This window comes from Diorhabda carinulata, chromosome 2, assembly GCF_026250575.1.
Source record: "Diorhabda carinulata isolate Delta chromosome 2, icDioCari1.1, whole genome shotgun sequence".
Taxonomy (NCBI): domain Eukaryota; kingdom Metazoa; phylum Arthropoda; class Insecta; order Coleoptera; family Chrysomelidae; genus Diorhabda; species Diorhabda carinulata.
The window spans coordinates 287,235-302,404 of NC_079461.1; the positions used below are offsets into that span (position 1 = coordinate 287,235).

The 15,170-nt window shown below is 32.0% G+C and overlaps 2 protein-coding genes across 2 annotated transcripts; one reads left to right on the top strand and one right to left on the bottom strand.

Annotated features, from left to right (window-relative positions):
- Positions 1–796: 796 nt before the first annotated feature.
- On the bottom strand, positions 797–4,565 carry LOC130903531 (carboxy-terminal domain RNA polymerase II polypeptide A small phosphatase 1). The gene is made up of 4 exons (XM_057815683.1): positions 4,319–4,565; positions 2,618–2,904; positions 1,730–2,065; positions 797–1,668 (listed from the first exon to the last, which is right to left on the bottom strand). Exons 1-4 carry the CDS (start codon positions 4,389–4,391, stop codon positions 1,450–1,452), a joined length of 915 nt encoding a protein of 304 aa, XP_057671666.1. The 5' UTR covers positions 4,392–4,565; the 3' UTR covers positions 797–1,449.
- A 226-nt stretch (positions 4,566–4,791) lies between these two features.
- Positions 4,792–14,178, top strand: LOC130903519 (Golgi apparatus protein 1). The gene is made up of 9 exons (XM_057815666.1): positions 4,792–5,797; positions 5,856–6,189; positions 6,780–6,924; positions 8,061–9,116; positions 11,708–11,896; positions 11,960–12,262; positions 13,054–13,297; positions 13,356–13,465; positions 13,903–14,178. Exons 1-9 carry the CDS (start codon positions 5,095–5,097, stop codon positions 14,068–14,070), a joined length of 3,252 nt encoding a protein of 1,083 aa, XP_057671649.1. The 5' UTR covers positions 4,792–5,094; the 3' UTR covers positions 14,071–14,178.
- The last annotated feature ends 992 nt before the right edge of the window (positions 14,179–15,170 follow it).

Below are 15,170 nucleotides of genomic sequence, written 5' to 3' on the forward strand. Positions count from 1 at the left end.
TAATTTGAATTTAAAAAAATTGAATATTCAATTTTGGATGGACATTTTTCATTTTTTTTAAATACTAAAAGGGGGCAATGTTTTAAATCAACATTTTATATTAATATGAATTTATTAAATATTTAAAAAATTATCAAATTTCAATTTAATTTTTTTTTTTCGAATTTAGTGCAGTATAAATATTCAAAATACATGTAAATTTTGGAATCTTTATTTATCTTTAATATTAACTTTTGTAAATATAATGAAAAACACGAAAAAGTTGAATTTTTATATTTTTAAAATTTTCATAATTAATAAAAAAATATTTCAAATCTATGTCTTATGGAAAATAAATGATTGAAAAATTTGAAAAAGTTTAAAATTTCTAATTTTTCGATAAAATTTTATTTAATTTAATATTTTTATGATTTTTTTCAATTTAATTTGAATATTAAAAAATTAAATATTCAATTTTGGATGGACATTTTTAATTTTTTTTAAATACTAAAAGGGGGCAATGTTTTAAATCAACATTTCATATTAATATGAATTTATTAAATATTTAAAAAATTATAAAAAATATTATGAAATTTAAATTTTTTTTAATTTAGATCAGTAAAATTATTTTGAAAATTGTAAACATTTATGTTTGGACCGCGTGTTTAATGTTGATTTTTGTAAATATAATTAAAAAGTCAACTAATTGATATTTTCATATATTTTTTTTTCAATTTTCATAATTAATTATCAAATTTTGCAATTTTTTAATTTCGAAAATTTGAAAAAAAATCCATAATTCATAAAAAGTTTACCATTTTTTTTATTTTTCATAATTTTTTAATTCTACAGTTATTTTTAATTATTTCGAATTCTTTACGTCAAAATTTTATATAAAAAATTCCAGTTTTTGTCCAAAATTTTTTTCAAGATATTTCAAAAAAAAAACCCCATCCCCCCTAACGAATATCGAACATTTTCTAACCGTAAATTTGTCAATTATATACATAAAATAAAATTGAATAATAAGTTATACAGGGTGTTTAATATCATAAAAATCCTTTTATACGTTTATTTACGAAATTTACGAATTACATCGTGCTAAAGTCGCAAAATATAATTCGAGTTAAAAAAAACCAGATACGGACTAAGCCAAAGGGTCACAAATTTAAATATATTAAATATTATACTTTTAATATCCACTTATTTAATTAAATTATATATAGATTCAAAATCGGTAAAAATTATGTATATATATATATATAGGGTGATAAAAATAATAATAAATTTATCGATTTTTTTTTGCAAAATTTTCGGAAAACCCTGTGTACATATGAATCAATTCTCGTTCTATTTTACATCGATACCATTTTCTACTCCTTACAGTGTCGCAAATTAAAAAAAAAAAAAAATTAATAATAAAAATAAAAATCAATAACAAATCATCAACTGAAAGACGAATAGCGATCGCTACGTCTTGGCAGGTGAATGATTGTTCTGAACGGAGCCTATGACGTGGTTCAAATTCTGCGGCCCGTTGAGTTGAGAAGGAGTAGAATTGTTGTAGGGGTGATTGGAGTTGCACAACACTGTGTATACATTGTCCATGTTACTGAGTTTTTCGAAGAACGGTATAAGATCTAACAGTTCGGAATCGTTCATATCGTCGAACCAAGACGCTACCGGCACCTAATAAAATAAAAAATTTTTTCGAAAACAACCCTCTTAAAATGTCGTCGATATCACTTACAGCATTATCTGGATGGAATATGTAAGAAGCGGGCGAATTATCAACGATAACGATCTGTTGTAATTCTCGTCCTAATTTGTTCAAGTCTTTGACGTAGTTACCTCTGTAGAAGACGCAACTATCTCGAAATAATCTAGCTTTGAATACGTCCCATTTATCGAGTAGATCCGCCACTGGATCGGCGTATTTGGCTAGAGACGCCGTAAAAAGGACGCATTCGTACAATTCCCCCATTCTTTGGAGGAATTCGTCGACGTGCGGCCTTTTCAAAACGTACACTTGATGTAAAGTACCGTCTATCTCGACAGGTACCACGAAATCGGCGTTATTGATTGGCTGAAATTGAAATTTTATTTTTTTTATACAGAAATCTGCTATAAAAATATTGTTTCGGATGGTTAATGAAAATTCTAAATTAAATGAACATTATAAAACAAAAATTACTTGTTATCTACCCAATTTTATTCATTTCCAGCTCAAACTAATTTGAAATTGATGAAATAATCCGTAAAATCACTTCAAAGAGATGAAAATTGTTACAAATACTTAAATACAAAATTTCAAGGTATCTAGGGACACACTCAACATTTATGATTGATTCACAAATCAGTACAACGTTGACGATGACTCAAATAGATGGCTAAGTTGCCTTTAAATAGATCGTAGAGAAATTTTCAGTCAAAAGATGAATCAAACGGCATTTCAGTACTTTTTCTTCATTCCCAATTCGACTAGTTTGCAGAAACTCCCAGAAATGTGAAGATAAACTATTCCACCAAGATACTAAGGAACTATAAGCTTTTCCAAAAGTGAAAATGTACCAAAATTGAATAAAAAATAAACCCAAACTCAATGATAATAACTCGCTTGTCATTTATTGTTACATACCTTGAAGCTGCTGTGTACTAGAGTTTCGTCCAAATCTATAACCATACATTTTTTGTTTGTATCCTCCGCTCTGGGAGGACTGAGTAGATAACTGCATCTAGTGTGATCGACGCATTGGGTACCGTCCAAACATTGTTCTGATGTGGGAGGTTTCGATTTTTTCGGTCGGAGACAACAGAATAACGAACGAAAGAAACTCTTCGTGGAACTCTTCTTCGTCGCCGTCGACGACGACGGTTGAAGTTGAGCGAGTTGTTCGTTACCGCCATCTTGTGTAGATAAAGAGCCTTTGAAAACAATCACCCACTGTTACTGATTATTTTCAAAATCAAACGCAAAAAACAATTTAATTTTGAGATATTAATGTCATTAGTTCAATTATTACATTTTTAAAAACGTAATATATGATGTAATAGGTTTATCTATAAATTGAAAGCAAATTATAAATACGAGCAAGATATATTTTTAAATTAAGATAATTTATACATCAAAACAGTTGTTTAAAATGGTTAAATTGATTGAGTAATCCTGTTTATCGTGAAAATCGATTGCTAAATATGAAATTCATTGAAAAACAATAAACTGTAATGTAATTTAATGATGAATAATTAACGTTTTCCCCTCAGTACAATCCTGTCTTAGCCCTTAGTGCTTCTACCACGTTATGGCAATATACACTATCAGTACTGATTGTTTTTTATTCCAAAATGGATCTAACTTTACGAGAACCCCTCGTATTATAAAAAAATTATTTTACGACTTTACTGGTAATATGGCAATATACCATATCAGTACTAATTGTTTTTTATTCCAAAATGTATCTTTACGAGTATCCCTCGTATTATAAAACAAAATTTTTCATTGCATCTGTATATTTCAATAAAATCAAAAACTACTGATTGTATTTTCATGTGGTTTTTATTAGTAGAAATATTCATGAGAAAACAGTGGGAGACTCCAGCTAGTTCATCCCTAAGTTTATTAAAAATAATAGAGTACAGTACTGGCAAATTTTTAAATTATTATCAAGTAAAATAAAACGGATAACTTAAATGAAGAATATTTTTTATAACAAACAAAATATAATTGAATAAATTTAACTAAAGTTGACGTTTTTTTCGTGGTATCACGTGCGAGACGTGACGTCGCTAAACCTAGAATCATTGATACCAACCTATTTTTGGAAATGGACGTTTATTTTTGGATTGGAATAATGATGAATGTGATTTATTTTTGGGTGACCCTGTACGCAATACGCACTTGTTAACTATTTACGTAAAAATCATAATGTAATTTAGATATTTCGGGGGTTATAGTTAATCGTTTATTAATGTGAAAGTATAATATATCTACGGTTTCTTCTTAAAGAGGTCATAGAGTTGGAAAAGGAATGTTGACAATTTACATATTTAAATGACCAGTCCCACCTTTGCTAAATTGAACAATTACAAGATTCGAGACGTCTATTTTTCGTATTGACAACAATGTTGATTTTCCAGCTTAAATAATAAGTTGTAGAATAGAAGACCTTGATTAAAAATCAGAATCTTGATTTTAAGTGTTTATCTCACCTCTCTGTTTACACCTCACACGCCTACTATGTTATCAAAGTTATATTTCTCTATTAATTTTGTATCAATTTTATATTAAAAACGATTCTCGCACGATTAAAATCTATTTGATATCTATGAGAATATTTACCTTTTTCTGTAGCATAATTATTCAGATGTTCCTCGTCTCTTGACACCTGGGTAATGATGGAGGATGCTTCCATTTAAACATTTGCTTATCACCACTTGTTTTTTTTTATTTATCTGCACATTTACCACATTTTCGAGATTATATAGGAACTATACCGATGCACTTTAACGATTATTTTACTACTTTTTTCGTATACTTCGCAGATCTAAACAACAATCAACATACCCATTAAAATGTTTTAACAGTATATGTCAAATTTTCACAGCGGGAAGTTTAAAATCGAAGTGGCCATTTAAATTCAAAATAAAACAAGATTTTAAATCATAAAATTATTAAGGAAAACTATATTTCACTATTTAAATAAGATTTTTAATAATTAAAGAAAATTCTATTTAATATTTAAGATATATAAATTAGGAAATTATTATTAGGAATGAAAACTGTCAGTTGAGTATTCTTCTTCTTTTTCTTTCAATTTTCGCGTGCCAACTGTCGTTATAACCTATTCCCATTTTAAACTTAAATTCTTAAAATTCAATTAGATTTTTTATAAAATGTTTTAATAAAAATTGTTCTGGATTCTATACTTTATCACAATGCAGTATTAATTGTTTAAAAGTCTACGGTTTTATCGTTTTTATTTTTATACTGTCATTTATTATAATGAAGTTAGGTAATGCATAATAAAACCGAGAAGTGAAAATAAATGACATGTAGTGTTTATATTGCATTTTTTTAAAAATTAGTTATAAGTAATAAAAAAATCTATTAAGAAAATGTATAACAAAACAATGCACAATTTTTCAGTAATCTTATTACTTCATCTATATTTTTTATTAATATTATCCGATCCAATTGGCCGTAACATATCAACGAAGTCTATAGTGGATGAACCAGCGTGCCAAGACGTAGGCATTATATGCCACAATTTAAGCGAAAAAGACGACGTTCTTATATTGGAGTGTTTATTAGCGTCCAATCCACAGCAACTGAATCGTTTAAATAGGGAATGCCAGAATATAATTTGGGGTAGAGTACGAAACATTACCGCATACGACGGGGTACAACAGTACCTTTCGCCGTTCTGCGGACAAGAATTAAAAAAAACCGAGTGCCAAAGAGATAATTATTTAAAATGTTTAGTAGATAAAGTGAATAATATCGAAAATCAAGATTGTTATAGAGGAATTAATCGCCTGGAGAGTATCGCTTTTACCGATTACAAGTGGATATCGGACTTTTTAGATCAGTGCAATGAGGATATAAAAAAATTTCAATGTGGCGTTATAGACGGAGATAATTTTTCTCAAATTAAATCAGTTTCGTGTCTACAAAATAGAATTTTGGAAGTCGGAGATAAATGTAGGAAAGAAGTGTTCCATTTATCGGAATTGCAATCTAATAATATAAAATTAGACGCCCAGCTTTATTTAGAATGCAGAGAAGATTACCAAAGATACTGCGGAAAATTTTTGGAAGGTTAGTCAATGAAATTATAATTTGTTCAATATCTAAGTTAGTTGTGGTGTAATTTAAGGATCTGGTAGAGTTTTTCCTTGCTTAATACACCAATTACACTTGGACGATTCGACTTTGGCCACCAAATGCCGACAGCATTTGAGACGTAGGGAAAAATTGATTTCTCAAGAGTTTAGAGTTAGCAAGGGATTACTAAGGGCTTGTAAAGAGGATATTAAAAAGACGCGTTGTAAAAAAAATTTGTCTAGCGATAAATCCGTCAGATTAGCTCAGATTTTATTGTGTTTGGAAGATTATGTTAGAAAAGATTCCAATAATCCTAGCGTTTACATCAGTTCTGAATGTGATAGCGAACTTACCGAACATAGGCGAATGTTGATGGAGGATTACAGGTAAGTTTTGTCAATTCTTATATATACAAGGTGTGGTAAAAAAATATCATTCTATAACTACCAATTTCGTCTTCAAATCGAACCCGGATGGTTACAAAACAACTGGAACTAAAAACCATGAAATCTTGGTCAAGATTCTCATATCAACTGATAAGCAAGCAGTAATTAGAGCTCTGAGCTCCTATTTTATGAGAATCTAGTTGATTTGGGGATGCCTAGACAAGTTAAATGTCTTTGTACTGAGGGTAAATGGGAATTAGGGTGTGATAAAAAATATACCACTTTATAACCTCCATTAATCATTGATTTTGCCTTCAAATGATATTAGGATGGTTACAAAACAACCGAAAATAAAAACCATGAAATCCTGGTCAAGATTATCATTTTATCAGATAACCAAGAAGTAATTAGAGCTCTGAGCTCCAATTTTTAGCCAAGAAAGACCAATTAATAATTGTGAATCATGTTAGATTATTTCTAGTACCCGAAAAGGGGTGGAAGCGACTTTTTCTTGGGATTTTGGGGCAAGGGGTGCAATAGAAGCACTGGCAAATTGATTTTTTTTATACAATTATTTTTTTATTGTATAGGTTGTCTCCCGAAGTTGTGAATAATTGTAAAAATGAGACGGCCATGTTTTGTCAAGAATACGGTATCGGAGGTAAAACTTTGCATTGTTTGATGGGTCACGCTAGGAATATAGCAGCTAGATTAGGACCGTCTTGTATGAGAGCCGTGAGTATTATATACAGGGTGATTTATAAATAGTGACGATCGGTTGTATGTAGGAAAACGTTTAATATTTAAACTACGACAAAAATATACAAAAATTGGAGGGTTATTTTCCATTGACGTCTCGATATAATCGTCCAGACGCATTTCGACCGCTTGAACCCGTTTGAAAATTGAGTTTTCTCGATGTTTCAGTCAAAAATGCGTATAATAAATCTTATTTTACTTAAATTTCTATCCAACTAGTGATTTTTTCAAGTTTTGAAACAATACAATTCGCACGGGACCTAATCTGGAGAATACAGTGGACGGATAATAGTTTTTGGTTTAATTTGGTTATCGCGAGGTCGTAAATGGAATCTAGTGCGTTGTCATGATTGAAAAGTACTATTTTTTTCGTAAAAATGGCGTTTTTTGCGTGAAATCGTCCCACAAATGATATATATGTAAGTTCCACTTGGAGAAAACGGTGTCCATCACGTTTCCAACCGATGGGACAATCTTTAGAGTATGTTAACCGGGTGAAATTGACTATTTCTTGGTTTATTGTGAATACAAGTGGATTTTTGTTACTTCAAACATTGCTCCGAAGTCGAGAACGCGAGACACGGACTATGACGATGACAATTGGGAGGATTTTGAACTTCTGGAAACCTAATATCCTACGAGTCGTTCATCCGGGGGTTCGTCTGAGGTGGCTAGAATACTTTCTGATCGATACGGTGCCTGGAGGACGGCGACTGAGAGGAAAGGACAGTGTTCAGGACAGGAAAGGATTGTCGAGAAGGTCCTGGTTCTCGAAGGAAACGGTATTTTGGTTTTTGGCATCATTATCCACCGTTGTAACTGTTTTTAAGGCACTAGGACGTGCGACTACTTTGGAAATGGTTTAATCGGTTTTTGACGGTTACCATCGATGTAAAATGGTCACTATACAAATATTTCATGATTTATTATCAAAAACATCCGACAGATATTGTAATTTGTTTCATTTTTTTTTTGTCAAATCCGCGGTCGAAACGAATTTACGAGTTTGATTGGTATATTTTGTACAAAATTTCAAAAAATAAAACGTTTTACGACCGATCGTCACCGTCCATTTCCAACATATCAATTTTCGGTTAATTTTCGAACAACAGTTGGAAGATTTGATGCACCAAGTGGATCCCGGCGAAAATTGGAACGTGGATCCGGTTTTACGTCAAGCCTGCGACGCCGTAGTAAAAGTGGCGTGTCGGAACGTTAGAGGCGGAAACGGCAGAGTTATGTCTTGTCTAATGGATAATATGCGATCGGAAATAATGACGGAAGATTGCGAAAACGCCCTTTTGGAAATCCAATATTTCGTAGCGAGAGATTTCGCCTTGGATCCCCAATTGTACAGATCTTGCAGCGCGGACGCGACGAAACGTTGCCATTTCGATACCGACAGCTCGGGACCGAGTTATTCGAGACGACAAGTTCTACCTTGTCTTTACAGATACGCGTATCTAACCGACGAATCGATGAAACTGGATAAACAGTGCCTCGAACAAGTGCAGCGCGTCATGCGACAACGCGCTTTGAGCGTCCATCTCCAACCGGAAATCGAGGAGGCCTGCGTGAAAGATCTGAGTTTCTATTGCCAGGATAAATTGAAGAAGGGCGAGGAAATGATGTGTCTGCAAGACCATCTGGAAGAGCTGCAGGATAAATGTCGAGATACGGTGGAATCTTTCACGGAAATCGAATCGCAACGCGTCGAATTGAATCCGTACATATCGAAATATTGCGGTAAAATAATCGACGATTTGTGCGCCGACGAGGACGATATCGTGGAATGTTTGGTCGGCAATAAGAATAATCCGCAAGTGAAATCGACGCCGAATTGCCGGGCGAGCGTCGAACATTTTCAAATAATATCGTTGAAAGATTACAGATTCACTTATAAATTCAAAGTGGCTTGTAAACCGTACGCGAAGAGATTTTGTAGTGCGTCGACGACGAAAAGCGACGTTATCGAATGTTTGAGCGAGCACGTTTTGAACGCCACCATAAACGGCGACAAAGGTTTCATACCCAAAGAATGTAAACAACAATTGAAGGCGCAGATATTCCAGCAGAGGGAAAATATCGATTACGATCCGCAATTGAAGAAATTTTGTTTGATGGATATCAGGAAATTTTGCAAAAACGTCCAATCTGGAGAAGCCAAGGTCAGTTTTATATTAACTCGTCCCTCGTATATCGAATATTTTCATTCGGTTTTCTTATATCATTATTGGAAGGTCCTCGTATATTTGTAACTTATGAAATTTTCATTTTCTCTCGATTGATCCTTGTATATATTTGCATATTGGATAAACCTCGTATCTTCCAAATTCGAAAGGTTTTTTTATATTGATTGGTACTCGTATATTAAAACTTTTATTCGGTTTTCTTATATCATTATTGAAAGGTCCTCGTATATTTGTAACTTATAAAATTTTGATTTATATTCATTTTTCGTCGTTTACAATTTTCAAAATGTTTCGTTTAATAATGATTTATCCTCGTATATAATCGGGAAATTAACTACGCCCCTTTTTATATTCGTCGATCCTCGTATTTTCCATATTCAACAGAATTTTTTTTTATATCGATTGATCCTCGTATAAAATTTCGAAATTGTCGAATGTACTAATCATATTTTGATTCGTCCTCGTATATAATTTGGAAAAAGTCCCATTTTCTGTCGATTGATCCTTGTATATATTTGCATATTGGATAAACCTCGTATCTTCCAAATACGAAAGAATTTTTCTAAATTGATTGATCCTCGTATATTAAAACTTTTATTCGGTTTTCTTATATCATTATTGAAAGGTCCTCGTATATTTGTAACTTATGAAATTTTCATTTATGTTCATTTTTCGTCGTTTACAATTTTCAAAATGTTTCGTTTAATAATGATTTATCCTCGTATATAATCGCGAAATTATCAACGTCCCTTTTTATATTCGTCGATCCTCGTATTTTCCATATTCAACAGAATTTTTTTTTATATCGATTGATCCTCGTATAAAATTTCGAAATTGTCGAATGTACTAATCATATTTTGATTCGTCCTCGTATGTAATTTGAAAAAAGTCCCATTTTCTGTCGATTGATCCTTATATATATTTGCATATTGGATAAACCTCGTATCTTCCAAATTCGAAAGGTTTTTTTATATTGATTGGTACTCGTATATTAAAACTTTTATTCGGTTTTCGTATATCATTATTGAAAGGTCCTCGTATATTTGTAACTTATGAAATTTTCATTTATGTTCATTTTTCGTCGTTTACAATTTTCAAAATGTTTCGTTTAATAATGATTTATCCTCGTAGATAATCGCGAAATTATCAACGTCCCTTTTTATATTCGTCGATCCTCGTATTTTCCATATTCAACAGAATTTTTTTTTTATATCGATTGATCCTCGTATAAAATTTCGAAATTGTCGAATGTACTAATCATATTTTGATTCGTCCTCGTATGTAATTTGAAAAAAGTCCCATTTTCTGTCGATTGATCCTTGTATATATTTGCATATTGGATAAACCTCGTATCTTCCAAATTCGAAAGGTTTTTTTATATTGATTGGTACTCGTATATTAAAACTTTTATTCGGTTTTCGTATATCATTATTGAAAGGTCCTCGTATATTTGTAACTTATAAAATTTTGATTTATATTCATTTTTCGTCGTTTACAATCTTCAAAATGTTTCGTTTTATATTGATTGATCCTCGTAGATAATCATAAAATTAACTACGTCTCTTTTTATATTCGTCGAACCTCGTATATCAAAAATTCTATATGGTTGTTTTCCATATCGATTGATCCTCGTTTATATTTTTAAAATTATCGAATGTACTATCATATTTTGATTCGTCCTCGTATATAATTTGAAAAAAGTCCCGTTTCTTCATCGATTGACCCTTGTATACGATTACATATTGGATAAACCTCGTATCTTCCAAATTCAACAGGATTTTTGTTTTTTTTTTTATATTGATTTATCCTCGTATATAAAATGCCATGTTTCATCCTTATATACAATAACTGCTTTTATTGTATCCATCATTAATCCTCGTATATTACATATTCTACTGAACTCTTTGTTTTTTTGGTCCTCGATCATATTGATTAGTCCCTGTATATTCAAAATTATTAGTTTTGTATTGTTTTATCCTCGTATATAATTTGAAAATCCCCTTTTTTTATATCGATTGATCCTCGTACATATTTATGAAATTATAAAATGTCCTGTCTTACATTGATTAATCCTCGTATATAATTTGCAAACGTCCTGTTCCATATCGATTGATCCTCGTACAAATTACAATTGTAAAATTTTGTTCCTTATTTTGATTAGTCCCCGTATATTAAAAATCTTATCAAATTTTAGTTTTACATTATTTTATCCTCGTATATAATTTGAAAATGCCCTTTTTTTATATCGATTGATCCTCGTACATATTTTTGAAATTATAAAATGTCCTGTATTATATTGATTAGTCCTGGTATATAATTTGTAAACGTCCTGTTTCACATCGATTGATCCTCGTATAAATTAGAATTGTAGAATTTTCTTTCCTATATTGATAAATCCCCGTATATTCAAAAACTTGTTTCACTTTTTATTTGCTCGGAGTACTCTGAGCGGTGTAACTACCCACTACCAGTTTTAACCAATAAGATTGACATTGACAAATTAACGTCACTGATCGCAATAGTGATTTTTTAAAATGTATCTGATGATATTCGAAACGGTTCGTTAGGTATTGGAATGTCTGCAGATGGTACCGCACGAACAATTAAGTCCGATGTGCGGAAAAAAAGTTTTCAAAATCCAAAAACTCGAGGTATTCGATAATAGCGTCGATTACGCTTTATTAACCAATTGCGCCGAATCCATAGATCAATTTTGTCCTAGAGCGAAAAAAGAAAACGTTTTCGATTGTTTAAAAGTAAGTTTAGTAATAAGCGTTTCGATTTATCTTATTTGAATATCGATTATTTTTATTCGTAAGTTGAACAAAGAAGAAAAGGGATTCAGTAAAAAATGTCGTTTGATAGTGACGCATCGACTCATGGAACAAACTTCGAATTCGCTATTGAATCCGTCGTTGCAAAAAAATTGCCAATCGGACATAAACAGTTATTGTAAAAAAGAATTAATCGGCGTTAGGAACGATAAGAGACCAGAAGATTTGGTGATTAAATGTTTGAAAAATCAATTTAAGTTATCGAAGTTGTCGAATAATTGCGAACAGGAGATTGCGGAAATATTACGCGAGATGGCGTTAAACGTCCAAATGGATCCCCTTTTAAAGGTAAATTACTATACAGTCAAAAAAGTGATAAAACAAACGCCAACCAATTAAATTGATATTTATATCTAAAACATAATGTTTTATATTGGATTTTCCTCGTTCTACGAGGGTTATGTGAAAAGATTTCGACCTAATCATAACAAAAAATCATCTTTTCTAATTATTTATCCTTTTTTTTTATGTTTCTCAATTTTGGGTCGCTTTTTATTGAAAATTAGTTTTTAAAACGTAAAAAAATTTACGTTTTTCGATCTATTTTTGATCGTCTATTGTCGTTTATCGATTCGATTACTTATTATGGATTGTCTATTGATGATAATCGATTATCTGTTTCGATTCTCGTTTGTCCATAATCGATTCTTGATCGTCTATTGTCGTTAATCGATTCGATTACTTATTATGGATTGTCTATTGATAATAATCGATTATCTGTTATCGATTCTCGTTTGTCTAAAATCGATATAAAAGATAATTCAATTCCAGATCTCCTATACTTTTTGTTTTATCACTTTCTCAATTAAAATATCTGTCGTGCTTAGGTCATTTCCGTATGACGTCATAACCAGTCGCCATATTGTCTCGGGGGACAAACCTTGTTTTGCTAGACTCTCGTTTGAGACGAGAATTTTAAAAGTTTCGTTTCGTATCGCAAGAAAACTTTCGAATACCGTCCCGAGTATCGTTTCGACGAGACGAGACGCGGTCAACACTATATCACGACAATATGGCCGACGTTTGAAATCGCGTTACTCGGAATGACCACTGTTGGAAATTTTTTCGATTTGATTTAGTTGATGTGTAAAAACGAATTGGAAACTATATGCAAACCGGACGAAGACGAATCCGGCGCGACGGTGGAATGTTTAAAGAACGCTTTCATATCGAAAGAGATCCCGACGCAGGAATGTCGCGTCGAAGTAGCCGCTTTAATCGAAGGTTCCGAAGCCGATATCCAAGCCGATCCTCTATTACAAAGAGCGTGCGCTCTCGATCTCTTAACCCATTGCAAAGATATCGAACAAGGAAACGGCAGAAGTGAGTCGACTGGAACACGATTCATCGATTGATTCTTATATTTCGTTTAATATTTCAGAAATTAATTGTTTGAAAACCGTAATGTCGACCGCGGAACAAGATTTGTCTCGAGATTGTAAAGAAAAGTTGAAAGAGAGGTTGGAAATGTACCGAAACGCGGCGCAAGTGGTGAGTGTTGGGATGAATTTACACACACTAAACTATTCACTAACACTTAACACACCAAACTATTCACTAACACTTAACACACTAAACTATTCACCAACACTTAACACACTAAACTATTCACTAACACTTAACACACTAAACTATTCACCAACACTTAACACACTAAACTATTCACTAACACTTAACACACTAAACTATTCACTAACACTTAACACAATAAACTATTCACTAACACTTAACACAATAAACTATTCACTAACACTTAACACACTAAACTATTCACTAACACTTAACACAATAAACTATTCACTAACACTTAACACACTAAACTATTCACTAACACTTAACACAATAAACTATTCACTAACACTTAACACACTAAACTATTCAGTAACACTTCACTTAACACACTAATTTATTTACGTTCTGTTTTTCAGATCGAGGTTCCTTCGGATCTGAAAGGTCTGGTGAGGACGGTGTCGGTGTCGCCTTCCAAGAATTATTTCGCGATTGTTTTGTTTATGATGATAGGGGCGATATTTTTCGTGGGGGTGTTTTGCGGTCGGTTCTCCAAAAGGAAATACAGGCTACTTAAAAATAAATGACGTAAAAAGACGAGGTTCGTACCATCGAGCGATTACGTTATGTTATGACTAACAGAGTAATATAAAAATATTTTTTAGAAAAAAATAAAAAAATGTCGAAATAACTTCGTCGTTTTATTTTTTTATCTGCAGGCGTCGCGCGTTTGGAAGCAACAAAAATTATCGAAAACTTTCCTAGTTTTGGTTAGGTACGTTTATCTATGAAAAATCATAAAATTTCCCCTAAATATAAGGAGAAAAGAAGTACGGCAACCACGCTAATTATAAATACGATATTCATTCGGCAAGCCGTAGAATTTCCTTAGATCGAAGACAAAAGGAGATTTGGCAATATCGCATAATAAAAACGTAATTTATTTAGCAAATCGTGAAAATTCCCGAGATCTGGCACAAAATGGGGTTCGCAATATGGCATCCTACAAATATTAACAAAATGTCCTTAGATTGAAGCGAATTTTACCTTTGGCAACATCGTAACACAGAAATATGTCTTTATTTAGCAGGTCATCACATTTCCCTAGATTTTTGGGAAAAAAAGAAGTTTGGCAACATCGCAACCTAATAATGTCATTTATTTCTTTAGTACTAGAATTTCTCTAGATTTTGAGGAAATGGGGTTTGGCAACATCGCTTCCTAAAAATGTCATTTATTTCGTAAGTAGTAAAATTTCCCTAGATTTTGACGAAAATGATATTTGGCAAAATCGCATCCTAAAAATATGTCAATGATTCAGCAAGACGTAAAATTTCCCTAGATTTTGACGAAAATGATATTTGGCAACATCGTTGCCTAAAAATGTCATTTATTTCGTTAGTAGTAAAATTTCCCTAGATTTCGAGGAAATTGAGATTTGGCAACATCGCAACCTAAAGATATGTCATTGATTCAGCAAGAAGTAAAATTTCCCTAGATTTCGAGGAAATTGAGAATTGGCAACATCGCAACCTAAAAATGTCATTTATTTCTTTACTACTAGAATTTCTCTAGATTTTGAGGAAATGGGGTTTGGCAACATCGCTGCCTAAAAATGTCATTTATTTCGTAAGTAGTAAAATTTCCCTAGATTTCGAGGAAATTGAGATTTGGCAACATCGCAACC

Bases quoted from the DNA above. Each gene is read 5' to 3' on its own strand.
- LOC130903531 (XM_057815683.1), bottom strand. From the start codon at position 4,391: ATGGAAGCATCCTCCATCATTACCCAGGTGTCAAGAGACGAGGAACAT. The intron at 2,066-2,617 runs GTATGTAACAAT...TTTCAATTTCAG, and splicing joins TAGTACACAGCAGCTTCAAG to CCAATCAATAACGCCGATTT. The intron at 1,669-1,729 runs GTAAGTGATATC...TTATTTTATTAG, and splicing joins TATTCCATCCAGATAATGCT to GTGCCGGTAGCGTCTTGGTT.
- LOC130903519 (XM_057815666.1), top strand. From the start codon at position 5,095: ATGTATAACAAAACAATGCACAATTTTTCAGTAATCTTATTACTTCAT. The intron at 11,897-11,959 runs GTAAGTTTAGTA...TTTATTCGTAAG, and splicing joins ACGTTTTCGATTGTTTAAAA to TTGAACAAAGAAGAAAAGGG. The intron at 13,298-13,355 runs GTGAGTCGACTG...TTAATATTTCAG, and splicing joins CGAACAAGGAAACGGCAGAA to AAATTAATTGTTTGAAAACC.